Raw genomic sequence first — 22,678 nt, 5'->3', positions numbered from 1 at the left:
ACAGCTGGTATTAGTTAGAACAACAGCCACCACCACAACAACAACAAATTACAGCTCCATGAAAAAACACGCCACATGTAACCAGCACATGGGTGACAAAAAGGAGATACAAAAGTCTCTTGGGAAAAGTAAATGGTTTTTCCTGGATCATGTGAATGATCGTGTATTATAAAATTTGAAGTTGTGTGTTGAAAGGACTTTAAGCTCTTAAAATAAAAAATGCTTAAACCTGCAGATACATTTACAGATATCTCCGTATGGCCGAAAGCCAGTAAGTTCTGACGAGAAAACAGGATGCTAGCTCAGCTCTGGAAAACGCTACACTGCTAGAGTCATCACATTTTAAGACAGACTGAGGGAAGCAAGAGACGTGAGCCTCATCTTTCACAGCACACATTTCTGTAATTCCAAGATGCACTGACAGCAATTAGAGGAAACAGAAAAGGCTGCATCTGAGATCTTTATGCCAACTGTAAAGCTGTATCCGATTTCAAAATGCTGAAGGGAGGGTAATAGACGCGTATCTGAGAAGCACTGAGCTATTTCGGGCCTCTGCTGCAGTTATCTAGATACTAGAGGAAAACTCACTTGGAAAGATTGTTACATCAATGCAACAGTCTTCCAAATAAAACCAGAAATTCAATATATTCATATCTGGGTGCCAGCTGAATTAGTGTCTTTTTTTTTTTTTTTAAAGATTTATTCGTTTTATTACAGCCAAATATACACAGAGGAGGAGAGACAGAGAGGAAGATCTTCCGTCCGATGATTCACTCCCCAAGTGAGCCACAATGGGCCGATGCGCGCCAATCCAAAGCCGGGAACCTGGAACCTCTTCCGGGTCTCCCACGCGGGTGCAGGGTCCCAATGCATTGGGCTGTCCTCAACTGCTTTCCCAGGCCACAAGCAGGGAGCTGGATGGGAAGTGGAGCTGCCGGGATTAGAACCGGCGCCCATATGGGATCCCGGGGCTTTCAAGGTGAGGACTTTTAGCCGCTAGGCCATGCCGCCGGGCCCAAGGAGCACATTTTCAAATTAATTATGGAGACGAGGCCTTCTGAGACTCAGTTGGATGACCTGGAGCCAATAAAGAAAGAGCTAAACTGCTGTGTAAGGAGGTGAATGAGGACTGGAGGGACTGGAGACAAGTCAGCAAGGAGGGGAGGCAGTGGAGCTGCAATCTGGCTTGCTTCCTGCTGATAAGCTGTGCGTCTCAAGGTCTCCTGAAGGTGTGGGGCATGGTCCCCCACCTTTGTACACTCTAATGGCCAGCAGTGACCCTGAGGGCAGCCTGGCACAATGCCCACAGACTATGGTCTGAATAGTAGAGATACAAGGTGGCTTCTCCATTAGAAGGAATGCACTGGAATTTTGAAGTTCAGAAGTGTTAGAAGAATCTAGGGTTGCCCATTGGCAGAGTGGTTAAGCTGTGACTTGGGACACCGGCATACTGCGTTGGAGTGTCTGGGTTAGAGTCCCAACTCTATTTCCAATTCCAACTTCCTGCTAAGACACACTCTAGGAGGAAGCAAGTTCAAGTACTTGGGTGCCTGCCACCCACATGGGAGACCTAAACTGAGTTTCTGGCTTCTAGTATTGGCCTGGCCAAGCAAGCTGTTGCAACCATTTGAGGAATGAACCAACAGAGGGAAAATAAAGTTTTTTCCTTGTGTCTCCCTGTCTCTCTTTCACTCTGCCTTTCAAATAAATAATAAGGGCCCTGTGGCATGGCCTAGCGGCTAAAGTCCTCGCCTTGAACACCCCGGGATCCCATATGGGTGCCAGTTCTAATCCTGGCAGCTCCACTTCCATCTAGCTCCCTGCTTGTGGCCTAGGAAAGCAGTTGAGGATGGTCCAAACCCTTGGGACCCTGCACCAGTGTGGGAGACCCGGAAGAGGTTCCTGATTCCCGGCTTCAGATTGGCACAGCACCAGCCGTTGCCGTCACTTGGGGAGTGAATCATCAGATGGAAGATCTTCCTCTCTGTCTCTCCTCCTCTCTGTATATCTGACTTTCCAATAAAAATAAATAAATTCTAAACAAGGGAAGGGAAGGGAAGGGAAGGGAAGGGAAGGGAAGGGAAGGGAAGGGAAGGGAAGGGAAGGATAATTAAAGGATAATTTAAAGGATAATTTGTAGGCCCAGTATGATGGTCAATGACTAAGTCCTTACCTTGCAAGCGGTGGAGTCCCAGTTGGGCACTGATTTGTATCCCAGGTACTCCACTTCCCATCCAGCTCCCTGCTTATGGCCTGGAAAGCAGTCGAGGACGGCCCAAAGCCTTGGGACCCTGCACCCACATGGGAGACCTGGAAGAGGCTCCTGGCTCCTGGCTTCAGATAGGCTCAGCTTCAGCCATTGTGGCCACTTGGGGAATGAACCATTGCACGGATTGTCTCTCCTCTCTGTAATTCTGACTTTCCAATATATATATATATATATATATATATATGTGTGTGTGTGTGTGTGTGTGTGTGTGTGTGTGTGTATAATTCACACCTGTTAAAAATGCTATATACAGGTCTAGTGCAGTGGCCTAGCAGCTAAAGTTCTCTCCTTGAACGCGCTGGGATCCCATTTGGGTGCCAGTTCTAATCCCGGCAGCTCCACTTCCCATCCAGCTCCCTGCTTATGGCTTAGGAAAGCAGTAGAGGATGGCCCAAAGTCTTGGGACCCTGCACCCATGTGGGAGACCTGGAGGAAGTTCCTGGCTCCTGGCTCCAGACCGGCACAGCACCAACTGTTCCGGTCACTTGGGGAGTGAATCATTGGATGGAAGATCTTCCTCTCTGTCTCTCCTCCTCTCTGTATATCTGACTTTGTAATAAAAAATAAGTAAATCTTTTTTTAAAATGCTATATACAGTTCTGGCATCTTATATGAGCTCTGGTTTGGGTTACAGCTGCTCTACTCCGATCCAGTTTCCTACTAATGTGCCTGAGAAAACAGCAGAACATGACCTAAGCTTCTGGTCCCCAACACCTAGCTTCAGCCTGGCCCAGCCCAGTCTTGGCTGTTGGGGCAATCAGGGAGTGAATCTGCTAATAGAAGTGCTTGTCGGATCCAGCGCAGTAGCCTGGTTACTGGAGACCTTGCCTTGAATGCGCTGGGATCCCATATGGGCACTGGCTCTAATCCCAGCGGCCCCACTTTCCATCCAGCTCCCTGCTTGAGGCCTGGGAAAGCAGTGGAGTATGGCCCAAGGCCTTGGGACCCTGTACCCACATGGGAGACCTGGAAGAAGCTCCTGGCTTTTGGCTTAGCTCCCACATGTGGGAGACCTGGAGGAAGTTCCTGCCTCCTGGCTTCAGATCGGCACAGCACTGGTCGTTGTGGTCACTTGGAGAGTGAATTATCAAACGGAAGATCTTCCTGTCTATCTCTCCTCCTCTCAGTATATCTGACTTTGAAATAAATAAGTAAATAAATGAATCTTTAAAAAAAGATGCCTGGCTTCTCAGTCTCCCCCCCTCTTTTCTTGCAATAAATCATTAAAAATTTCTTTAAGGAAGTAAGATCTGAGAAAAAAAAATGACATATCCATAATTGGAATATGACTCCATGAACTTCTGCTTTCTGCTGTGATAGAGCAACAAGAAGCAAATTTTCTTTCCTGGTTTTTAAGATTTTAAAACCAGGAAAGACAACTGCAACAGCGGTTTCAGACATTGGACACCAGGCAGCATAGAACAGTGTCTCCTGCAAGCAAACAACAGAGTCCCCTAGGTGCCATGGAGAACCTGCGGGCAGCAGCCCGAGCAGTGGAGTGCTGGGCCAGCTTGGAAACAGGCCTGAGTTAAAGGAGATCATCTCCTAACATGAGAAAACCGAAGGTGGCGCTGTACAGAGGAATGTACTAGTCAGAGAGTTCTGGAGGTCTGAAGTGTGTTTTTCTCAAGTTTTCTGCTCAGTTCTGAATACGAAGGCCAAAGAAAACACCAATGATCAATACTGGGTGGAGTATTGCCAGAACTCACCCATGAGACAGGCAACATTTTCATTCTCCAGTGTAAGATGGAGAAACCTCATCATCAGGGCATCTGATACAGGACTCAGAAATCCGTTCCTTCGGGGCTGGCGTTTTGTATGATGGGTAAAGCTGCCACCAACAGCACAGGCATCCCATATGGGTGCTGATTCAAGTCCTGGCTGCTTCACTTGTAAGCCAACTCCCTGCTCATGTACCTGAGGAAGATGCAGAGGATGATTCAAATCCTTGGGCTCCTGTACCCATGTGGGAGACAAAGAGGAAGCACCTGGTTTATGGCTTCAGCCTGGCCAGGCTCAGTCATCGTGGTCACATGGAGAGTGAACCAGCAAATGGACAATCTCTTTCTCTGCCTTTCCCCACCTCTCTGTAACTGCTTTTCAAATAAAATAAAATAGCTCTAGAAAGAAAGAGAGGGGAAGGAAGGAAGGAAGGAAAAAGGAAAGGATAGGAAAGGAAAGGAAAGAAAAGGAACCTATTCCTTATAAATGGAAACCTCAAATTAAGACTGCTATGGGGGAGAATTTGGAGCTGTCTTGAAGGAACCCACATGTCATTTCAGAATGCTTGGGTTTGATTCCTGGCTCTAACTCTGCTTCTAATTCCAGTATTTCTAATGTGCATTCTGATGCAGATCTAGGTGACAACTGACGCACTTGAGTACTCTGCCATTTGCCTTGGAGAGTTAAGGAGTTTCAGATTCCTGGCTATCACAGGCATTTAGGGAGTCAACTAGCACGGAGAGATGGATATCTGTCCTTCGGCCTTTCAGATAAAATGAAAATAAATTTTAAAATATTTTAAAGAACAAACACTGAATCACAATCACAGTGGCTTAAGCTGACACCCGGAATTCCATTTTGGAGGGCCTAGGATTGAGTGCTGGCTCTGCTTCCAATTCAGCTTCCTGCTAATGTGCCTGGGAGGCAGCAGACAATGGCCCACTTACTTAGATTCCTGCCACCCACATAGCATTCTAGGCTCCTGGCTTTGGCCCGGCCCAGCCCTGATTCTTGTGAGCATTTGGATAGTTTTTTTTTTTTTTTAACTTTTTCCATTTTTCAAATTATATTTTTGACAATCTTTACATAGTTAATTAGGGTAAAAAGGTTCAAGAGCTACAGGAAAGTTGGTAAGACTACTCTTTCCACATTGTTTCTTTCATGTATCTGGAGTAAAGGGGGATTTCAAGGGAGAAGCCCCACCCAGTCTCCCACCCACCCCAGGTCCCAGATGTAGGGCATGCTCCGAGATTCTTGCTCAAGTGGTTTTGATAGTTCAACAGTTATGAATTGCTGCCAATCTCGCCACTCCAAGCACGATGATGTCGTTGAAGAATCCACTGATTGACCTACTCCACCTTAGAGTCTCCGTTTGCCCAGTTTCTCACTGCCAACATATGGCTGGGGTAGTTGATTGACTTGTTCTGTCCTCAGTCTTTTCATGGTTAGGATTCTGAGTCCAGCAGTTCAATTGGGGAGATCCCCAAAGAAATTTTGTCTGAGGTTTTCCCAGACCAGATTCTTATATGTACTAGCAAGTACAGGGCCCAGCACAGTCCATCGTCCCAATCAGCTGGTGGTTGCGATTACTGGGTTGGATCTGTTTCCAGCGCTGTCTTCCACTGGAACCAATGGGTGTTGCAGTCAAGCCTGGTTCTGCCCAGCACACACTGGTCCCTCATATAAACCACTGGGAGCTGCAGCCTAGTCGGAGCGACCCACAATAACCCCCACCAGGCGCACCCCCTACCCAGGTTTGCCAGTATGTATAGCAGGCTAGTCTGGTCTGTCCCACATCCTATTCATCTCTCACACTTGTCAATGGGCATTGAAGCCTAGTTCTAACTGATCAATTCCACTATCCAGCCCACACAGACGTTGTTTCTCTCTAGCTACCCCAACCCTGTCCTGGTTTTTTGCCCTCCAATGGGAGTGGTAACCCAAGAGAGAGGAGCCCACTATTTCCCTTCTAGGCCTCTCCCACTCCCGGATTATGCACTCTCCAGGTGGTTCTGTGATTTATTTTTTTTTTTGAAAGATTTATTCATTTTATTACAAAGTCAGATATACAGAGGAGGAGAGACAGAGAGGAAGATCCTCCGTCCGATGATTCACTCCCCAAGTGAGCCGCAACGGGCCGATGCGCGCCAATCCGAAGCCGAGAACCAGGAAACTCTTCCGAGTCTCCCACGCGGGTGCAGGGTCCCAGTGCATTGGGCCGTCCTCAACTGCTTCCCCAGGCCACAAGCAGGGAGCTGGATGGGAAGTGGAGCTGCCAGGATTAGAACCGGCGCCCATATGGGACCCCCGGCGCGTTCAAGGCGAGGACTTTAGCCGCTAGGCCATGCCGCCAGGCCCGGTTCTGTGATTTAAGTTGACAGAATTAGCCCCCAGTGCCAGCTTCTGCCAGCTGATGCTGCGGCTAAGCCCAAACAACCCTCACCCACTCTAATTGTAGATTGCACCAGTAGGAACAATCAGCCCAGCCTGTCTTTTCCCTGATCAAGTCCACATGAGGCACACAGGTGTTGTAGCCCTGCCTAGTCTGGTCTGCCCCTATCCCAGCTCACGTTCTCCAGTGGGAGTAGCCGTCCAGCAGGGGAGCACCCCCATATTCCCCATGCCGACTCTGCCCCTCCCTTCCTGGTTCTCACGTGTGCTGGTTGGGTGCTGCAGTCACATCCGGCACAGGCAACCTCACCTTGGCATTCCATATTGTGCACTGGTTTTTTGTTGCGACCAAACCTGGCTCAACCCACACTCTGTTCTGGTGTTCGGATTCGTCAGTGGATGACGTGAACTGATTCAGCTTGGTCTGCCCCTGACCCATGCCAAATGTATGCCAGTGGGAAACTTTCCATGGCCTGTGCTGGGCGGTTTCCTTTCAGGCTTCTTGGGCTTACCTGCAGGGACTCTGTCCTGCCAGAGGAGTTGCCCAGGCTCCTCCATCAGATTCTCTCTCAATGCCAGATTTCGCACATACCAGTGGGTCCATGAGCCAGCCCTACTCATTTCACCTCCTGTCCTAGCAGGAACAGTGGCTTTTCCTGATTGGCCTTCAACGCAATCTGGTTCTTACTGTTGGATGTTTCAGCCCAACCATGGCTCATTCATACCCACATACAGCTCACGCATGGCTCAGTAGGGGCTGAGACCTAGCCTAGTCTGTCCCACATCTACCCTGGTCCTCCAGAGCACAAGATGGTGTTGGAGTCTAGCCTGGCTTGGTGCGTCCAGTTCCAGTCCACACTTGTGCTAAGTGAGACTATAACCATATCCTGATCAGAACGCAGCCCCCATTCCATCCCTGTGCTCCTTGGTGGGAGTCTCCACCCAGCTAGGGTGTCCCTTTAGCACCCCACCCAGGTCTGTTCCCAGCCATAGATTGCGCACATGCCAGTGGTTGCTCTGACTCAGCATTTGGATAGTTAACCAACAAATGAAGATCTCATTCTTCCCGTCTTTCAAATAAATTTTTAAAAAGATTTATTTGTTTTCATTGGAAATTCAGAATTACAGATAGTATAGACAGTGAGAAAGAGCTTCAATCCGGTGGTTCACTCCCCAAGTAGCCACAGTGACTGGAGCTGAGCCGATCTGAAGCCTGGAGCCAGGAGCCTCTTCCTCCAGGTCTCCCATGTGGGTGCAGGGTCCCAAGGCTTTGGGCCGTCCTCGACCGTTTTCCCAGGCCACAAGCAGAAAGCTGGATGGGAAGTAGAGCAGCCAGGACATGAACCAATGCCTATGTGGGATCCCGGCACATGCAAGGTGAGGACTTTAGCCACTAGGCTGCAACACCGGACCCTCAAATAAATTTTTAAAAAATTAACACCTTCTGCTTCTTTTTTTTTTTTTTAAGATACAATAATTTTTATTTGAAAGGAAGAGTTACAGAGATATCTTCCATCTACTGGATCACTCTCTAAGTGGCTGCAATGGCCAGAGCTAAGCTGATCCAAAGCCAGGGACCAGTAGCTTCTTTGGGTCTCCCATGTGGGTACAGAAACCTAACCAACTGAGTCATCCTCTGTTGCTTTCCCTGGCCATAAGCAGGGAGCTGGATCAGAAGTGGAGCTGCTGGAACACAAACTGGTGCCCATAGGAAATTCTGGTAACAGAAGAGGAGGCCTAACCTGCTTGGCCATAGTTCTGGCCCCTTCTATTTTTGTTGTCCAGTCATTATGCTGAAGAAATCTTGCTATGACATTTTTTTAAAGACTATTCATTTGAAAGGCAGAGTTACGGAGAGAGTTTTTCCATCTGCTGGTTCACTCCTCAAATGGCCACAACCAGATCTAAGCCAGACCAAAGCTAGGGTCTATGACTTTCCTCTGGGACTCCCAAGTGGGTATAAGAGCCCAAGCATTTGGGCCTGGCGGCGTGGTCTAGCGGCTAAAGTCCTCGCCTTGAAAGCCCCGGGATCCCATATGGGCGCCGGTTCTAATCCCGGCAGCTCCACTTCCCATCCAGCTCCCTGCTTGTGGCCTGGGGAAGCAGTTGAGGACGGCCCAATGCTTTGGGACACTGCACCCGCGTGGGAGACCCGGAAGAGGTTCCAGGTTCCCGGCATCGGATCGGCGCGCATCGGCCCGTTGCGGCTCACTTGGGGAGTGAACCATCGGATGGAAGATCTTCCTCTCTGTCTCTCCTCCTCTGTGTATATCTGGCTGTAATAAAATGAATAAATCTTTAAAAAAAAAAAAAAAAAAAAAAAGAGCCCAAGCATTTGGACCATCTTCCACAGCTTTCACAGGTGCATTAGCAGAGAGCTGGATCAGAAGTAGAGAAGCTGGTACTTGACATCCATATGGAATGCCAGTAGCAATATAGGAGTCAGTTTTACCTGCCATGTCAAAATGCCAGCCCCTTGCCATGGCATTTTAAGGTTTAATTTGTGTGTTTAATTTTGGAAAAACATTTCTATCTCTAGAAATTAATAGTATTGTATAATGAGGGATCTTGTTTATTGAGTTGCAGAAGACTAAAATCCAGTTCAAACTAGTTTAATTGAAAAGGAAGATTTGCAGGAGAAATACTAGAATAGCTCACAAAATTGAGGATGCCGTGTGTTGTATTAGAGGGCTATTGTTGCTAGAACAAATTAATGAAAAGTCAGAGGCTTAAAACCATGCAAATATATTTTCTCACAGTTTTGAAGATCAGAAGTAAGGAAGAACTTTCACTATATGTGTACAGGGCTGGCGCAATGGCTGAACTGGCTAATCCTCCCCCTTCAAATGCCAGGATCCCATTTGAGCACTGGTCCATGTCCTGGCTACTCCACTTCCCGTCCAGCTCCCTGCTTGTGGCCTGGGAAAGCAGCAGAGAATGACTCAAATCCTTGGACATCTGCACCCATGTGGGAGACCTGGAAGAGGCTCCTGGTTCCTGACTTCAGATCAGCTTAGCTTTGGCTGTTGTAGCCATTTGGGGAGCAAGTCAGCTCTCTCTTTAAATGTATTTGAAAGGCAGAGATATTCTATCCTCCAGTTCATTCCCCAGTAACAGTACGGGTGCAGGCTGGGCCAGATTGAAGCTGGGATCCAGGAACCAAATTTGAGTGGGCGGTAGAGAGCCAGTCAGTTACCTGAGCCATCACCTACTCCCTCCTAGCATGTGCATTAACAGGGGCACTCTAGCTGATTGAATCAAAAGTGCTTGTCTTCAAATACTGGGAAAATGGAGACTCCAAGATGGACTATGTCAACCAGTGGATTCTTCAAAGACCTCATAGTGCTTGGAGAGGCAAGATTGGCAGCGATTAATAACTGGTGAACTATCAAAACCACTTGAGCAAGACCCTCGGAGCATGCCCTATATCCGGGACCTGGGGAGGGTGGGAAATTGGGTGGGCCTTCTCTCTAAATATCCCCCTTTAAACATGAAGGAAACAATATGGAAATAATAGTCTTACCCACTTTCCTATAGCCCTTGAACCTTTTTACCCTAATTAACTATGTAAAGATTGTCAAAAATATAATAAAAATTTTTAAAAAAGTGCTTGTCTTCATGCAAGAAAAGAACCTCAGATGTGAGCCAGTGAATAACAATAAGTGAATCAGCAAAGTTTAATGAAGAGAATTTACCTGTCAGGCCAGGCAGGCATCTCAGCAAAGAATAGAAAGCACAATCTGCACTCATGTTGACACTTCTATGGGTGTGGGACCACCGTTTCTTCTCCCTCCTGCTTCTTCTTCTGGGAGACTGCTGGGTGGAATTGGAAGGCTTTCTGGACCTTTGTCACATTCCTCCCAGAACTTCATCAGAGCAGTGTTGTTGCATTAACAGGCCCCCAAGATTTCCCCAAGCTTCTCCCGGGTAGGGCTTAGGTAGGGACCCACCCAACAGCAGGGGCTGGGCTGCTTTAGAGCCCACAGTCCTCCTTGTTGATCTTCAACCCCTCTTATTTGGAAAGGTTAATGTCTAATTTCCCACCCAAAAGCAGGAAGCTGGATTGGAATTGGAGTTGCTGGGACACAGGCATCTCAAGAGTCAGCTTAATAACTGCATCAAATGTCCTCCCATCTCTGGAGGCTAATGGAGCCTGCACACTCCCATTGCCTGTCCTGTTCTGAAGAGCTGGATTAGACAATGCAAGCAAGGATAGCTTTTCTTTCCAAGGCCTCACCTCTCCACTGTTGTTTCCGTAGAACACGAGTTACGCAGAAATCTTCCACCTTTGGTTGTGTGAGGCAGCAGGTATGTGTGCGAGGGGAACTATAGAACCAAAGAGGAATTTTTTTTTTTTTTTTTTTTTTTTTTTAGTTTCTTTTAAGGGCACAGTTTCAAAGAGAGAGAAGACTTCCATCTGCCAGTTCATGCCTCAAATGACTGTAATAGCCAGAGCTGGGCCAATCTGAAAGCAGAAGCCAGGAGCTTCTCCAGGTCTCTCACATGGTGCAAGGGCCTGAAGAACGTGAGCCATCCTCCACTGCTTTCCCAGGCCACACGTAGGGAGCTAAATCGGAAGAGGTGGCCTATCACATGCTCTGTTGGCTTTTAGTTTTTGAGCTAGCTAGATAAAGATTGGAATTCCAGCCTGTGACTGTTAACTGCTGTCCTACTTTTTCTCTCTCTCTCAATATTGTGCTTAAGACACTGCTTCAATCATTTTCTCAGATCTTTCTTCAAAATCTGCCTCCAGATGTTGCAGCAGGTTTCTATGGTTCCTCAATCTTGCTTTGTTCACTAAAACTGTTCCCACGAAAATTCTTTAGTGTGAGACAAGGATTGAGGTTGCCTTTACCTCTTTTGGCAGGAAATTCCCTATAGTAATCATTTTCTTCATCGAACTGGCAAAAGTGGAAAAACAGGACGGAGTCACTGAGGTAGGCCGAACAGTATTGTTTTATATTTCCTAGATTTTTTTCCTTCACTTTTAAAAAATATTTATTTTGGGCCTGGCGGCGTGGCCTAGCGGCTTAAGTCCTCGCCTTGAAAGCCCCAGGATCCCATATGGGCGCCGGTTCTAATCCCGGCGGCTCCACTTCCCATCCAGCTCCCTGCTTGTGGCCTGGGAAAGCAGTTGAGGACAGCCCAAAGCTTTGGGACACTGCACCTGCGTGGGAGACCCGGAAGAGGTTCCAGGTTCCCGGCTTCAGATCTGCGCGCACTGGCCCGTTGCGGCTCACTTAGGGAGTGAACCATCGGATGGAAGATCTTCCTCTCTGTCTCTCCTCCTCTGTGTATATCCGGCTTTCCAATAATAATAAAAAAAAATCTTTAAAAAATATTTATTTTTATTGGAAAGATAAATTTTACAGAGAGGAGAGACACAAATAGAGACCTTTCACCCACCAGTTCACTCCCCAAATGGCAGAGCTGAGCTGATCCAGAGCTAGGAGCTTCTCTGAGTCTCAACATGGATACAAGGTCCTAAAGCTCTGGCCATCCTCTGTTGCTTTCCCAGGCCACAAGCAGGGAACTGGATGAGAAGTGGAGCAGCTGGGCCTGGTGTGGTGCCCTAGCGACCAAAGTCCTCACCTAGAATGCACCGGGGTACCATATGGGTGCCAGTTCTAATTTTAAAAAAAGAAGAAATGGAGCAGCTGGGACACAAACCAGTTTCCATATGGAATGCTGATGCTTGTAAGCAGAAGATTAGCCAGTTGAGCCATCACACTGGCTCATTTCCTCCACTTTTGAAAAATTATTTATTGATTTGGGAAGCAGTTTCTTAGCCACTGTGGCAAGTGCCTGCCTAACTGACTTCATTTTAATACATTTCATAGAAAACTGCCAGGGGCCCATAAAGACACTCTGTACGCTGCTGTCATGGTGGACTTCCCCCTCTCTCAAGAAGAGGGAAATCCTTTGAGGCTTCAGCTGGCCCTGGGTTCCTGCGTTAACTCCACGCTCAGCTTGGAACTTGCCCTCTTTGAGCCCCTCTTGAACCATCTGAAGTCAAATGCTATATGCTTCCTATAGAACCTTGGCTGGTAGGTGGGCTCTACATGACCACTGCTTCCTCTCTCCTGACACGTGGTTGCATGTGCACATTGCTGCCCAGCCTAGGGATACTCTCCCCAGGTCCCTTTGCCTCTGGATGATCGAGTGGGGGCAGAAGTGATGTTCCTGCTGCCAGGCTTGGCTGCTAATACACCCCATGTAATCTGGTGCTCTCAGTACCCATGTCTGGTAGCATCTGAGGCTCTAGGGCAGACATTCTGATTCATTATTTGTCACAAAGGCCTTAATTTCCTTCTCAGAATTTTACTGAAGAAAGTGAGCTAGAGAGAGAGAGAGCTAGAGAGAATGAGTCTTCCACCTGCTGGTTCACTTCATAGATGTCAGTTGGCTATGCCAAGCTAAAACCGGGAGCCTGGAACTCCATCCTTGGTCTCATGTGGGTGTCAGGAGCCTGAGCACTAGGGCTATCTTCTGTTATCTTCCCAGACTAACTAGCAGGGAGCTAGACTGGGAAGTGGAGCAGCTGAAACTTGAACCTACAACTCATATAGGATGCTGCCACTGCAGCTGAAGGCTTAATCCACTGTACCACAATGGTGACTCCTCAGTAAGATTCTAAAAGGTTAGTCAGGGCAGCCCCATTACCCCTTGAGTCAGACAAGCAGTTTTGTTTTCTAAGATTTATTTATTTTTATTGCAAAGTCAGATATACAGAGAGGAGAGAGAAAGAGGAAGATCTTCGATCACTGATTCACTCCCCAAGCAGCCACAACAGCCAGAGCTGCACCGATCTGGAGGCAGGAGCCACTTCCAGGTCTCCCATTCGGATGCAGGGGCACAAGGCTTTGGGCTGTCCTTGACTGCTTTCCCAGGCCACAAGCAGAGAGCTGGATGGGAAGTGGAGCAGCTGGGACCCAAACCAGCATCCTATATGGGGTCTTGGTGCTTTGCAAGGGGACAATTAGCCAATGGAGACATTGTGCTGAGTCTGATATAGGTACATACTTTTATCCCACTTTCAAGAAAAAGAAAACTGAAGAGAGAAAAAAAAGTGTGTGTGTGGGGAGAAAAACACTCGAGGATCGAGAGTACTATAGTGAAGGCTGAGATTTATACTGAGTGGTCTGAATTCAGAATCTGTTGCTGTTTCCATATCACAGGCAAGGAAATGGGCTCATAGAGACTACTGCTCTGGCCATGGTTATAGTTGGAAGGACTGCATTTGACAAATGCAGGAGACTGTCTCACAGCCCAAGCCCATTCTTTTTTTTTTTTTTTTTTTAGAAGATTTATCTATTTTTATTGGAAAGGCGGATATACAGAGAGGAGGAGAGACAGAGATAAAGATCTTCCGTCGATGATTGATAGGAACAGTCTGGTTATAAGCGTTTATTTATCCCATCTGCATCTATACTGCTCCATCAATACATACTTAAATGGGTATAGATAAAAATGAATCTATGGGAGGTATGGGTAATAATATTACCAATAATCTTTTTTTTAAAGATTTATTTATTTTATTACAAAGTCAGGTATACAGAGAGGAGAGACAGAGAGGAAGATCTTCCATCTGATGTTTCACTCCCCAAGTGATCGCAATGGCTGGTGCTGTGCTGATCCAGAGCCAGGAACCAGGAACCTCCTCTAGGTCTCCCACACAGGTACAGGGTCCCAAAGCCTTGGGCCGTCCTCAACTGCTTTCCCAGGCCACAAGCAGGGAGCTGGATGGGAAGTGGAGCTGCCGGGATTAGAACCGGCGCCCATATGGGATCCTGGGGCATTCACGGCGAGGACTTTAGCCACTAGGCCACCATGCCGGGCCCAATAATCTTAATTATATCCTTAATATTACTACACTTTTATTGAGATTGATGACCCAGAAATAACTATAATAGTAGATCTTTTATGCAAATTTTACTGTGATTTAATAATGGATATAGTATGTATGTTGGAGCTTTGGAACAGAGGTGACTCCATCTTCCTAAGCTACTGGTGAAATGAGGCCACCTCTCCTATCACTCCTGTCAAGAAACTCCAATGTATGTAAGCCCTCTCTTATCACTCCTGTTACGAAGCTCTAATGCACATAAGCATGTCATAAAAAACAAGTTATGGTAAAAATGATAAAAAGAAGAAAATGTGTCTTGATAAATATATAAAAAACATGGCTTGCAGAGCTAAGAGAAGCAAGTGTTATTGATAGATAAGTTATAACCAATTGGAAATAAGTAAATATGTTTGTGAAGTGAAAGTAACCAATGAAAATATGTTGTAAACATGTAATAACCAATCAAAACGTTGTAACAACTGCTTGCTTGACCTACTGAATTGTATATAAACCCATGCCTTGGTCCCAGTCACTGAAGCCAGCAGGCTCCCACTATACTGGAGCCAAATCTCTTGGGCTTCCACCCCAACGTAGCAGGCTCCCACAAGAACGGAGCCAAGGGCCCAGCAGGTTCCCACTAGGCCAGAACCAAAGCCCAGCAGACTTCCATGAGACCGAAGTCAAGGGTGTTCTTGGTGGCTTCCCCTGTCCTGTTTGGTGTGTGCTCGCTTAAATAAACGCTTGATTGCAAGCATCCATCTCTCGACTCATGGCGTTTGTTCGAGTAACTGGGCTCGGTGTTCGTGACAATGATTCACTCCCCAAGTGACTACAATGGCTTGAGTTGAGCCAGTCCGAAGCCAGGAGCCAGGAACTCTTCCTGGTCTCCCACGCGGGTCCCACGCCCATTCTTAACCATTGCAGGGGAGGTATCCCCCAGGCCAGAACTTAGAGGATAGAAAACGGGAGAGGCAAAGATAAGAGAGGAAGTCAGTTCAGGGTGCAAGAACAGAAAAAGACCTTGTTCTATCTACACACCCCAAAATTTGGACAGCTGCCTCCAATAGGACAGAACGCAGTTTGCTTTTCACCATGAGGGGGGAAAGTTGAGTACCCACACATCAGTTTCATTTAACTGTCACTTTACACCCTACTGAACACAACATCCAAATACTACTTCTATTTTTTTTTAAGATTTATTTATTTTTATTGGAAAGACATATTTACAGAGGGCAGGAGACAGAGAGATAAAGATCTTTCAACTGCTGGTTCACTCTCCAAATGACTGCAATGGCTGGAGCTGAGCCCGTTGCGGGCTACAAGAGAGATCATGCCAGATAAGTCTAGGATGTATTAAAGAGTCTTTCGTAACAAGCCTGGTGATAACAAGGCTCACTAGAAATAAGCAATTGACAAGTCCAGTGGCAATCCAGTCTGAATCAAAACCCTGAGAAGAGTAAGTGGTCATTATCATGAAACCCATCGATTGAACTGAGGACTTATGTCCCAGTTTCCCCAGCCGATGTAAGTTATCCTAAGACATGCAGCAAACAACCTGGACACACTTACAAAGCTGCAAACATTGGCTTTTTCCTGACTTCTCTGTCCATATTCCATTACTGCCAGGCCCTACCTCTCATGGAACTCTTGAAAGCACACAAATTAGAAATACAAAGCATCTTAGCATTAACATCTTTACTCTCCTGTCCAAGCAGTGAACACACAGTGAGGAATACAGACATACAGGGGCCTTGCTCAGAGGCTACCTATCTCAGGATCTGTCCGCAGGAAAACAGAGACCAAACAAGCACTGGGAAGGCCAAGAGTTGGAGTGCAAGAACAACAGAAACACGTGACTGAGACAGCCATGATAGGGAAATCATGGGGTTAAGAAGAGAACGATCACGCAATAATGCAATAATGCAGATGATGATAGGTGAGCATCACAGGTAGGCAGAAGGGACCACATAGGTTAGGGGTAGGAGGAGTGGTTTCCAAGCTCATGACCCTGAACCAGCTGCCTAGGACCACAACTAGCCAATCCAAAGCCAGGAGCTTCTTCCAGGTCTCACATGGGTGCAGGGTCCCAAGGCTTTCGGTCATCCTCTACTGACCTCGTAGGCCACAAGCAGGGAGCTGGATGGGAAAACGGAACATTCAGGGCACAAACCAGCACCCATATGGGATGCCGGCACTTGCAGGAGGATGATTAGCCAAAATAGATATTATTGGATATTTGAGCCAGGTGCCCCAAAACTACTTCCAGCTCTCTTGTGAACTGGAGAACTCATGTATCTGAGCCTGACGCGGGCCTGTGGCTGAACCTCTCAGGGGATATCTAAATCTTCTGCTTCAGGGGTTGGAAGGCCTCTCTGATCCCTACATGTTTTCTTTGTCGGAGTTCCTTCAGCAGTGACTAAAACCTCTTCATAACCTCCCAAGGGCTCAATTCCATTAGTCATTGTTGAAAGTTTGTTCTTACCCTTAATAATCTTAGATCTTAAACAAAGGGATAAAGCTACCCCGAGAAACATAAAAGCAGCAGGTTTTATAAACAAGACCTGGATTTTGAATACATAGCTTATTCTTCTTTATGTAAACATGCAGGTTACTTGTCACTAAAGAACACGGTGACCTTTTCAAATACCTGTCTTACAAACTCAAGGTGTAAGTTTTTAAGAAGAAAATTCCCCAAATCACTGCATTCTCGACTTTTAAACAAATTCAATTCATATACCACCTCCATCATTACCAGGTTAAAGTGTGTATTTCTGTGTTTTCACAAAGTTGTGCAGCCATAACTGCCATTTCATTCCAGAACACTATGATCACCCTAAAAAAAAACAAACACGTGCCCATTAGTAGTTACTTCCTGTTGCCCTCACGCCCAGCAGTCATTACTTGCTTTAGTGGCTTTTGGCTGTGAGACTATTTTCAATTTATTTCTGACCTCTCCCTTGGAAACACAACAACTCATCAATTACTGTCTGGCAGAACGCTTTGTCACACATGCTTTAGAGAGCATGTTGACAATCCACTTAGTCCCATGTGACTGTATTTTTGAACACAGGATCTGATTCACCATGGCACAGAGAATGCTCAGTTCAAGGACCAAAGTGAAATTTCATCTAGAATTTGTCTGATGTTGAAATATTTTATTTTTAATTATTTATTTATTTATTTTCTTTTTTAAAGATTTATTTTTATTGGAAAGTCAGATATACACAGAGGAGGAGAGACAGAGAGGAAAGTCTTCCATCCAATGAATCACTCCCCAACTGACCGCAACGGCCAGTGCTGCGCCGATCAGAAGCCAGGAGCCTAGAACCTTCTCCAGGTCTCCCACACAGGTGCAGGATCCCAAGGCTTTGGGCCATCCTCTACTGCCTTCCCAGGCCACAAGCAGGGAGCTGGATGGGAAGTGGAGCTACTGGGATTAGAACCGGCGTCCATAAGGGATCCCGGAGTGTTCAGGGCGAGGACATTAGCTGCTAGGCCACGCCACCCGGCCCAATTCATTTATTTTTTGATGTTGAAATCTCTTTTTAAGTTTGTTTGGTGTTGAAATCTTTAATAAAAAGATTTATTTATTTTTATTACAACGTCAGATATACAGAGAGGAGGACAGACAGAGAGGAAGATCTTCTGTCCAATGATTCACTCCCTCAGTGAGCCTAACAGCTGGTGCTGCGCCAATTCGACACCAGGAGCCAGGAATCTGGAGATCCTGGCGCATTCAAGGTGAGGACTTTAGCCACTAAGCCATCACGCCAGGCCCCCCATACTGGAACTTTTATCAACAACAAATTGTTGGAACATTCATCCTGACACTTCATTCTACACAAGCACCACATGAGGCCTCATGACTCTCGGTGAAAAAGACTACTTTGTAGTCATTATAATGCCCCAGAAAACAAGAAACAAAAGGCAAAGAAAAAACAAAGACCCTCCTCATATTAGACAGTCATCTTTTGCGGTGCTTAACTTAATCTGTACATACCTCAGTTCTCCTTACATCCAAAATGATGTACAAGCCCATCTCTTGGTAATAGTAGTAAATTCAGTACTTGTGTTATAGTTTTGAGAGCTTTGATTCAGACAGCTTGGACAAGAGAGCGATTCAAATGTGGAAGGCCCCAAATTGTTGGCTGATGCCATGTATGGAAGCTCTCTCCCTCCTTCCTCACCCCACCACTGCCCCCTCGCTTTGTGCCTCCTTGTAACTCTGCAATTCTTTCAGAATAGATACATAAACCTTAACAATTACAATAATAAATATTTGGCTGAGTAGGACCTTCACAGAATGGAGATGTGTAAAGATTTCTTTTGGTGAAGGTTCTTTTTTTTTTCAAGATTAATTTTATTGCAAAGTCATATATATATAGAGAGAGAGAGAGGAGGAGAGACAGAGAGGAATACCTTCCCTCCCATGAGTCACTTCCCAAGTGAGCACAATGGCCAGCGTGGATCAGAAGCCAGGAGCCAGGAGTTCTTCCAAGTCTCCCACACAGGTGCAGGGTCCCAAGGCTTTGGGCCGTCCTCAACTGCTTTCCCAGGCCACAAGCAGGGAGCTAGATGGTAAGTGGGGCTGCCAGGATTACAACCGCTTCCCATATGGGATCCCGGTGCGTTCAAGCAGAGGACTTTAGCCGCAAGGCCACCACGCCAGGGCCTGATAAAGGTTCTTGAGCAAGGCATAATCATTATCAGTGTCCTCAGAGGACAGCTGGCAGCAGTGAGTAGGAGAGAGGAGAGACAGGAAAATAAGAAGTTAGGGGAGTCTTGGGAAGCTCTAGACAAGGCTAATAATAGTAATTACGGAGTGGCAGTGGAGGTTGTGGGAGCAATTCAAAAGATAAAGCAGAGAAGCAACCAACCGTGGAAGCAGTAGAATTTCCAGGAAGAGGAAAGATTCAACAGAACTAAGGTTTCCAGCTTACACACTGGACGCTGCTGATGTCATTAACTGAAAGGAAGCAGAGAGTTGGGTGTGTGCAGCAGATGAGGTGGGGCGAGGGCTGGGAAGGATTTTGTCTGATTTGAGGCGCTTGTAGATCTCCGTGTGGAGCGATTCCGGCTGACCTGAGATTTGCTGGCATTAGGAAAGAAATACTCTTAATGAGAACAGCTCCTTTTTCTCTCTCTTTTTTTTTATATAGCGCTCCCATTAGCGTCCCAAACCCCGAGGCAATTATTACCTCGTCAGCAATAAAAGCTTGATTACAGCCCCTGTTTACTGTGTGAAGGTCCATGGTTCCCGTAACTTCCATAAGCAAACTGGTATTAATTGTGATTAATTATCGTGCGGCTCAACACAAAGACGAGATGAGCGGCTGTGGCTTCCGAAGGGCTCGGGAAGCATTTCTTGCCGGAGCCTTCAGGGCAAAACAACCGGACTGCTCTCTCGTGTGGCCGAAGGGTCGGAGCACCCGCAGCCGCAGGTTGCCTCAGCCGACCGGCTCTGGACCATCCGTCTGTCGCAGGCTTCGAAGCTTCGACCTTGTTCCCCGGACGCTGACCTCCCTCCTCCGCCGCCGGGGAGAGGGCGGGGCTGCGCCGGGGCCCCGCCCCGCCCCGCCCCGCCCCGCCCCGCCCCGTCGCTGCCACCGGCTCCCTCCGGTTGCCGGTGCAGTGCGCGCCTGCGCTAGCCCTCACCTCGGAGCAGCCATGATGGTGGGTGTTCTCGGCGGCGCCGAGCCCCGGGCGCGCGGTGGGGGCGGCGGGCACGGGGCGGGCGCGGGGATCGCTCCGGCCTGGCACTAATGTCTCCCTTTGTGTCTCCCCCTTCTCACCTTCTCCCTCCCGGCGCGCTGGGCCTGTCGACCCCGCAGGAAGGCCTGGACGACGGCCCCGACTTCCTCTCTGAGGAAGACCGCGGAGTAAGTTTTGCCGCCTCCTCTCGGAACCTTCCTTCCTCTGCCTCGGCTCCTGGGTGTGGTGTGGGGAGGGGTCCCCGACTGCGCTCACCTCCCCCGGCGTCGTCCTTTGGGGTTCTTCACCGCCCCGCCCTCCTCAAGCCCTCCCTCCCTGGGGGCCGCACCGACCCTGATTTTTCCGGGACCGGCGGCCTCTTCTTGTCCCCCTAACCGAGGTCGGACCCTCCTGTGGTCTTCTTGCCCCCTTCTAGGTCGGGGTGCAGATAGGGAAGTGAAGATAGGGGCTGGAGCTCTAATGCCCCCACCCTGGCCACTTTGGGACGACAAAAATCACTTCTCACACCTTCCCGGCCTCACCCTGGGTTTTCTCGCAGTGTAGACCTCTCGGACCCTCTGCTATACGCTCTCCGCCCCCTCTTCCCCAACAGTAGGAGATTTTTCTAAATTATCCCCTTGCAGTGACTTTTATTTTACAATCGCGTAATCTGGACTCTTCTTTAGTACTCTGCCAGATTTTGCAAAGTGCTTGTAGCCCACCGTATTTTTTCTATAATCAAAAGAAAACCCCCAAAACGCAAGTTTTGTAGGGTTTACTAGTTTTGTATTCCCTTCTAGCTTTATTGGTATATGATTCGTAAATATATATATATATTTTAAGGTATATAACGTGTTTTGATGCACGTTTATGTTGTGATGAGCATAGTCAAGCTAACGGATCCATCACCTCACCTAGTTCCCAGTTTTGTGTGTAAAAACACTTGGAACCCATTCTTAGTTAGCAGTTACAGTTACTATGCTGTACAGCAGATCTTCAAAACTTAACCTTAAGAACTGAGATGGTACCCTTTGACCAACATTTCCCTTTCTCAGCTGCTCCCAGGCCTTCCTAATCTCTGTTCTACCCTTGGCCTTGTGAGGCAGGTTGCATTCCACTTGAGAAAGGGCCTTCCTGATGCGAGTCCTCCCTCTCTCTCCTCCCCCTCCCCCATTTGCCTTGGCTGATGTAAGGTGCCTTGTACCAGTAAGCACTTGAAAAATATTGATATGATAATTGCCACCCCACAGTCTCATGATTGCTTCACATCTAACAGCTGGCACTTTAGCCTGCTGTTTAATTTTTCGTTACCCGTGTGAACGGTGCTTCTGGAGGGGATCATTAGGTATTGTTGCTATTGATAATAGGAGATGAGCTTTCTACAACTTTAAATATCTGGAAAGTATGGTACAATACGGCTTTATAAATGATCCATTAATCTAGTTTGCACAAAAGCATTACATAGAAAATGTTCCATTGCTTCAAAAATTCAGTTTTTTGTGAATTACAAGATGATGAATATGTATAAAAGCATGTGTATCTTCTGGGATACGAAAGAAAAATGAGATGAACACTTTATAGTTTTCATTTTATGCTTTAAAATAGGGAAGATGAGTTAATGACCTGAGAAATTGATTATAGCACAACTAAACTGAGTTTATCTACTTTTTTTTTACGATAACAATTCTGTCTTATTTTTCTGATCTACCAGAAAAGCAAACAGGATTTGCTTTGGGTAAAATCTGACCAGTATTTTGTGAAGTATTAGCTTGTGAGATATTTGCAGTGAAGATCTGAGAAATGAGTATGTTCTGCTGATTATTTGTGTTTATGGTTCTGTGCCTTTGGTAGGGTTTGCTGTGGAGTAGGAAACTTTTTGCTGTGTCTGGAGACTTTTGTGTATTACAAAATTAAAGGGAGAGGAAGATAAAGAACATGCCTGACTAGAAATTCATGTAGAGTTGTGTACAGGAGAATTTTAATATGAAGTTGGGGAAAAATCATGCATTTGGAGACTTTTAATCTTATTTTGATTGGAAAGTCAGATATACAGAGAGGAGGAGAGACAGAGAGGAAGATCTTCTGTTCATTGATTCACTCTCCAAGTGGCCGCAATGGCCAGAGCTGAGCTGATCCAAAGCCAGGAGCCAAGGAGCTTCCTCCAGGTCTCCCACATGGGTACAAGGTCCCAAGGCTTTGGGCCGCCTTCCACTGCTTTCCCAGGCCACAAGCAGGGAGCTGGATGGGAAGTGGAGCTGCCGGGATTAGAACCGGCGCCCATATAGGATCCTGGCACATTCAAGGCGAGGACTTTAGTCGCTAGGCTACAGCGCCAGGCCTGGCTTTTAATTTTAGAAGGTCTTAATGAATACATAGACGTGTCTAGTTTGTTCTTACTTTTGTCCTGTGGAATTGGGTGAGTCACAGTAATAATTATAGATGAGCACTGTGTTAGGCACTATATAAGATATGTTCCTTTTTTTTTTTTAAATTTCTCATTGTCTTCTGAACCTATCAGTAGCCCCCTTATGTGGCAGTGAGTGACAAAGCTCGACTTCACACTGCTTTTCTGACGTCTGAGTGGGGTATGTGCTTTGCAAGGTGGCCTTGAAATGGTTGCCTCAGAATCACCTAGGCTGTTGGAGGAAATAAAAGCTTCTGGATAGCATACCTTTGCTAAATCTAAATCTCACGGGGTGGAAAAAGGGGAGCTAACTGCATTTATTGCCCACATGGAATGCTGGTGTCACAAGTGGAGG

General features: G+C 46.9%; 1 protein-coding gene across 4 annotated transcripts in view; it reads left to right on the top strand.

Moving 5' to 3' along the window:
* Positions 1-19,812: 19,812 nt before the first annotated feature.
* The window catches only part of SNX6 (sorting nexin 6), a 50,431-nt gene continuing 47,565 nt past the window's right edge, over positions 19,813-22,678 (top strand). The window contains exons 1-2 of one of the 4 annotated variants that reach the window (XM_004584748.3): positions 19,813-19,901; positions 20,060-20,107. In XM_004584748.3, coding sequence (XP_004584805.1) covers positions 19,896-19,901; positions 20,060-20,107 — 54 coding nt within the window. In that variant the 5' untranslated portion in view covers positions 19,813-19,895. Of the gene's footprint in view, positions 20,108-22,678 lie in introns of all 4 variants that reach the window. The other 3 variants (XM_058666330.1, XM_036495594.2, XM_058666329.1) reach the window with 3 other exon arrangements.

The sequence above is a fragment of the Ochotona princeps genome, chromosome 6, assembly GCF_030435755.1.
Source record: "Ochotona princeps isolate mOchPri1 chromosome 6, mOchPri1.hap1, whole genome shotgun sequence".
NCBI lineage: Eukaryota > Metazoa > Chordata > Mammalia > Lagomorpha > Ochotonidae > Ochotona > Ochotona princeps.
This window is presented reverse-complemented; position numbering and strand designations above follow the sequence as displayed.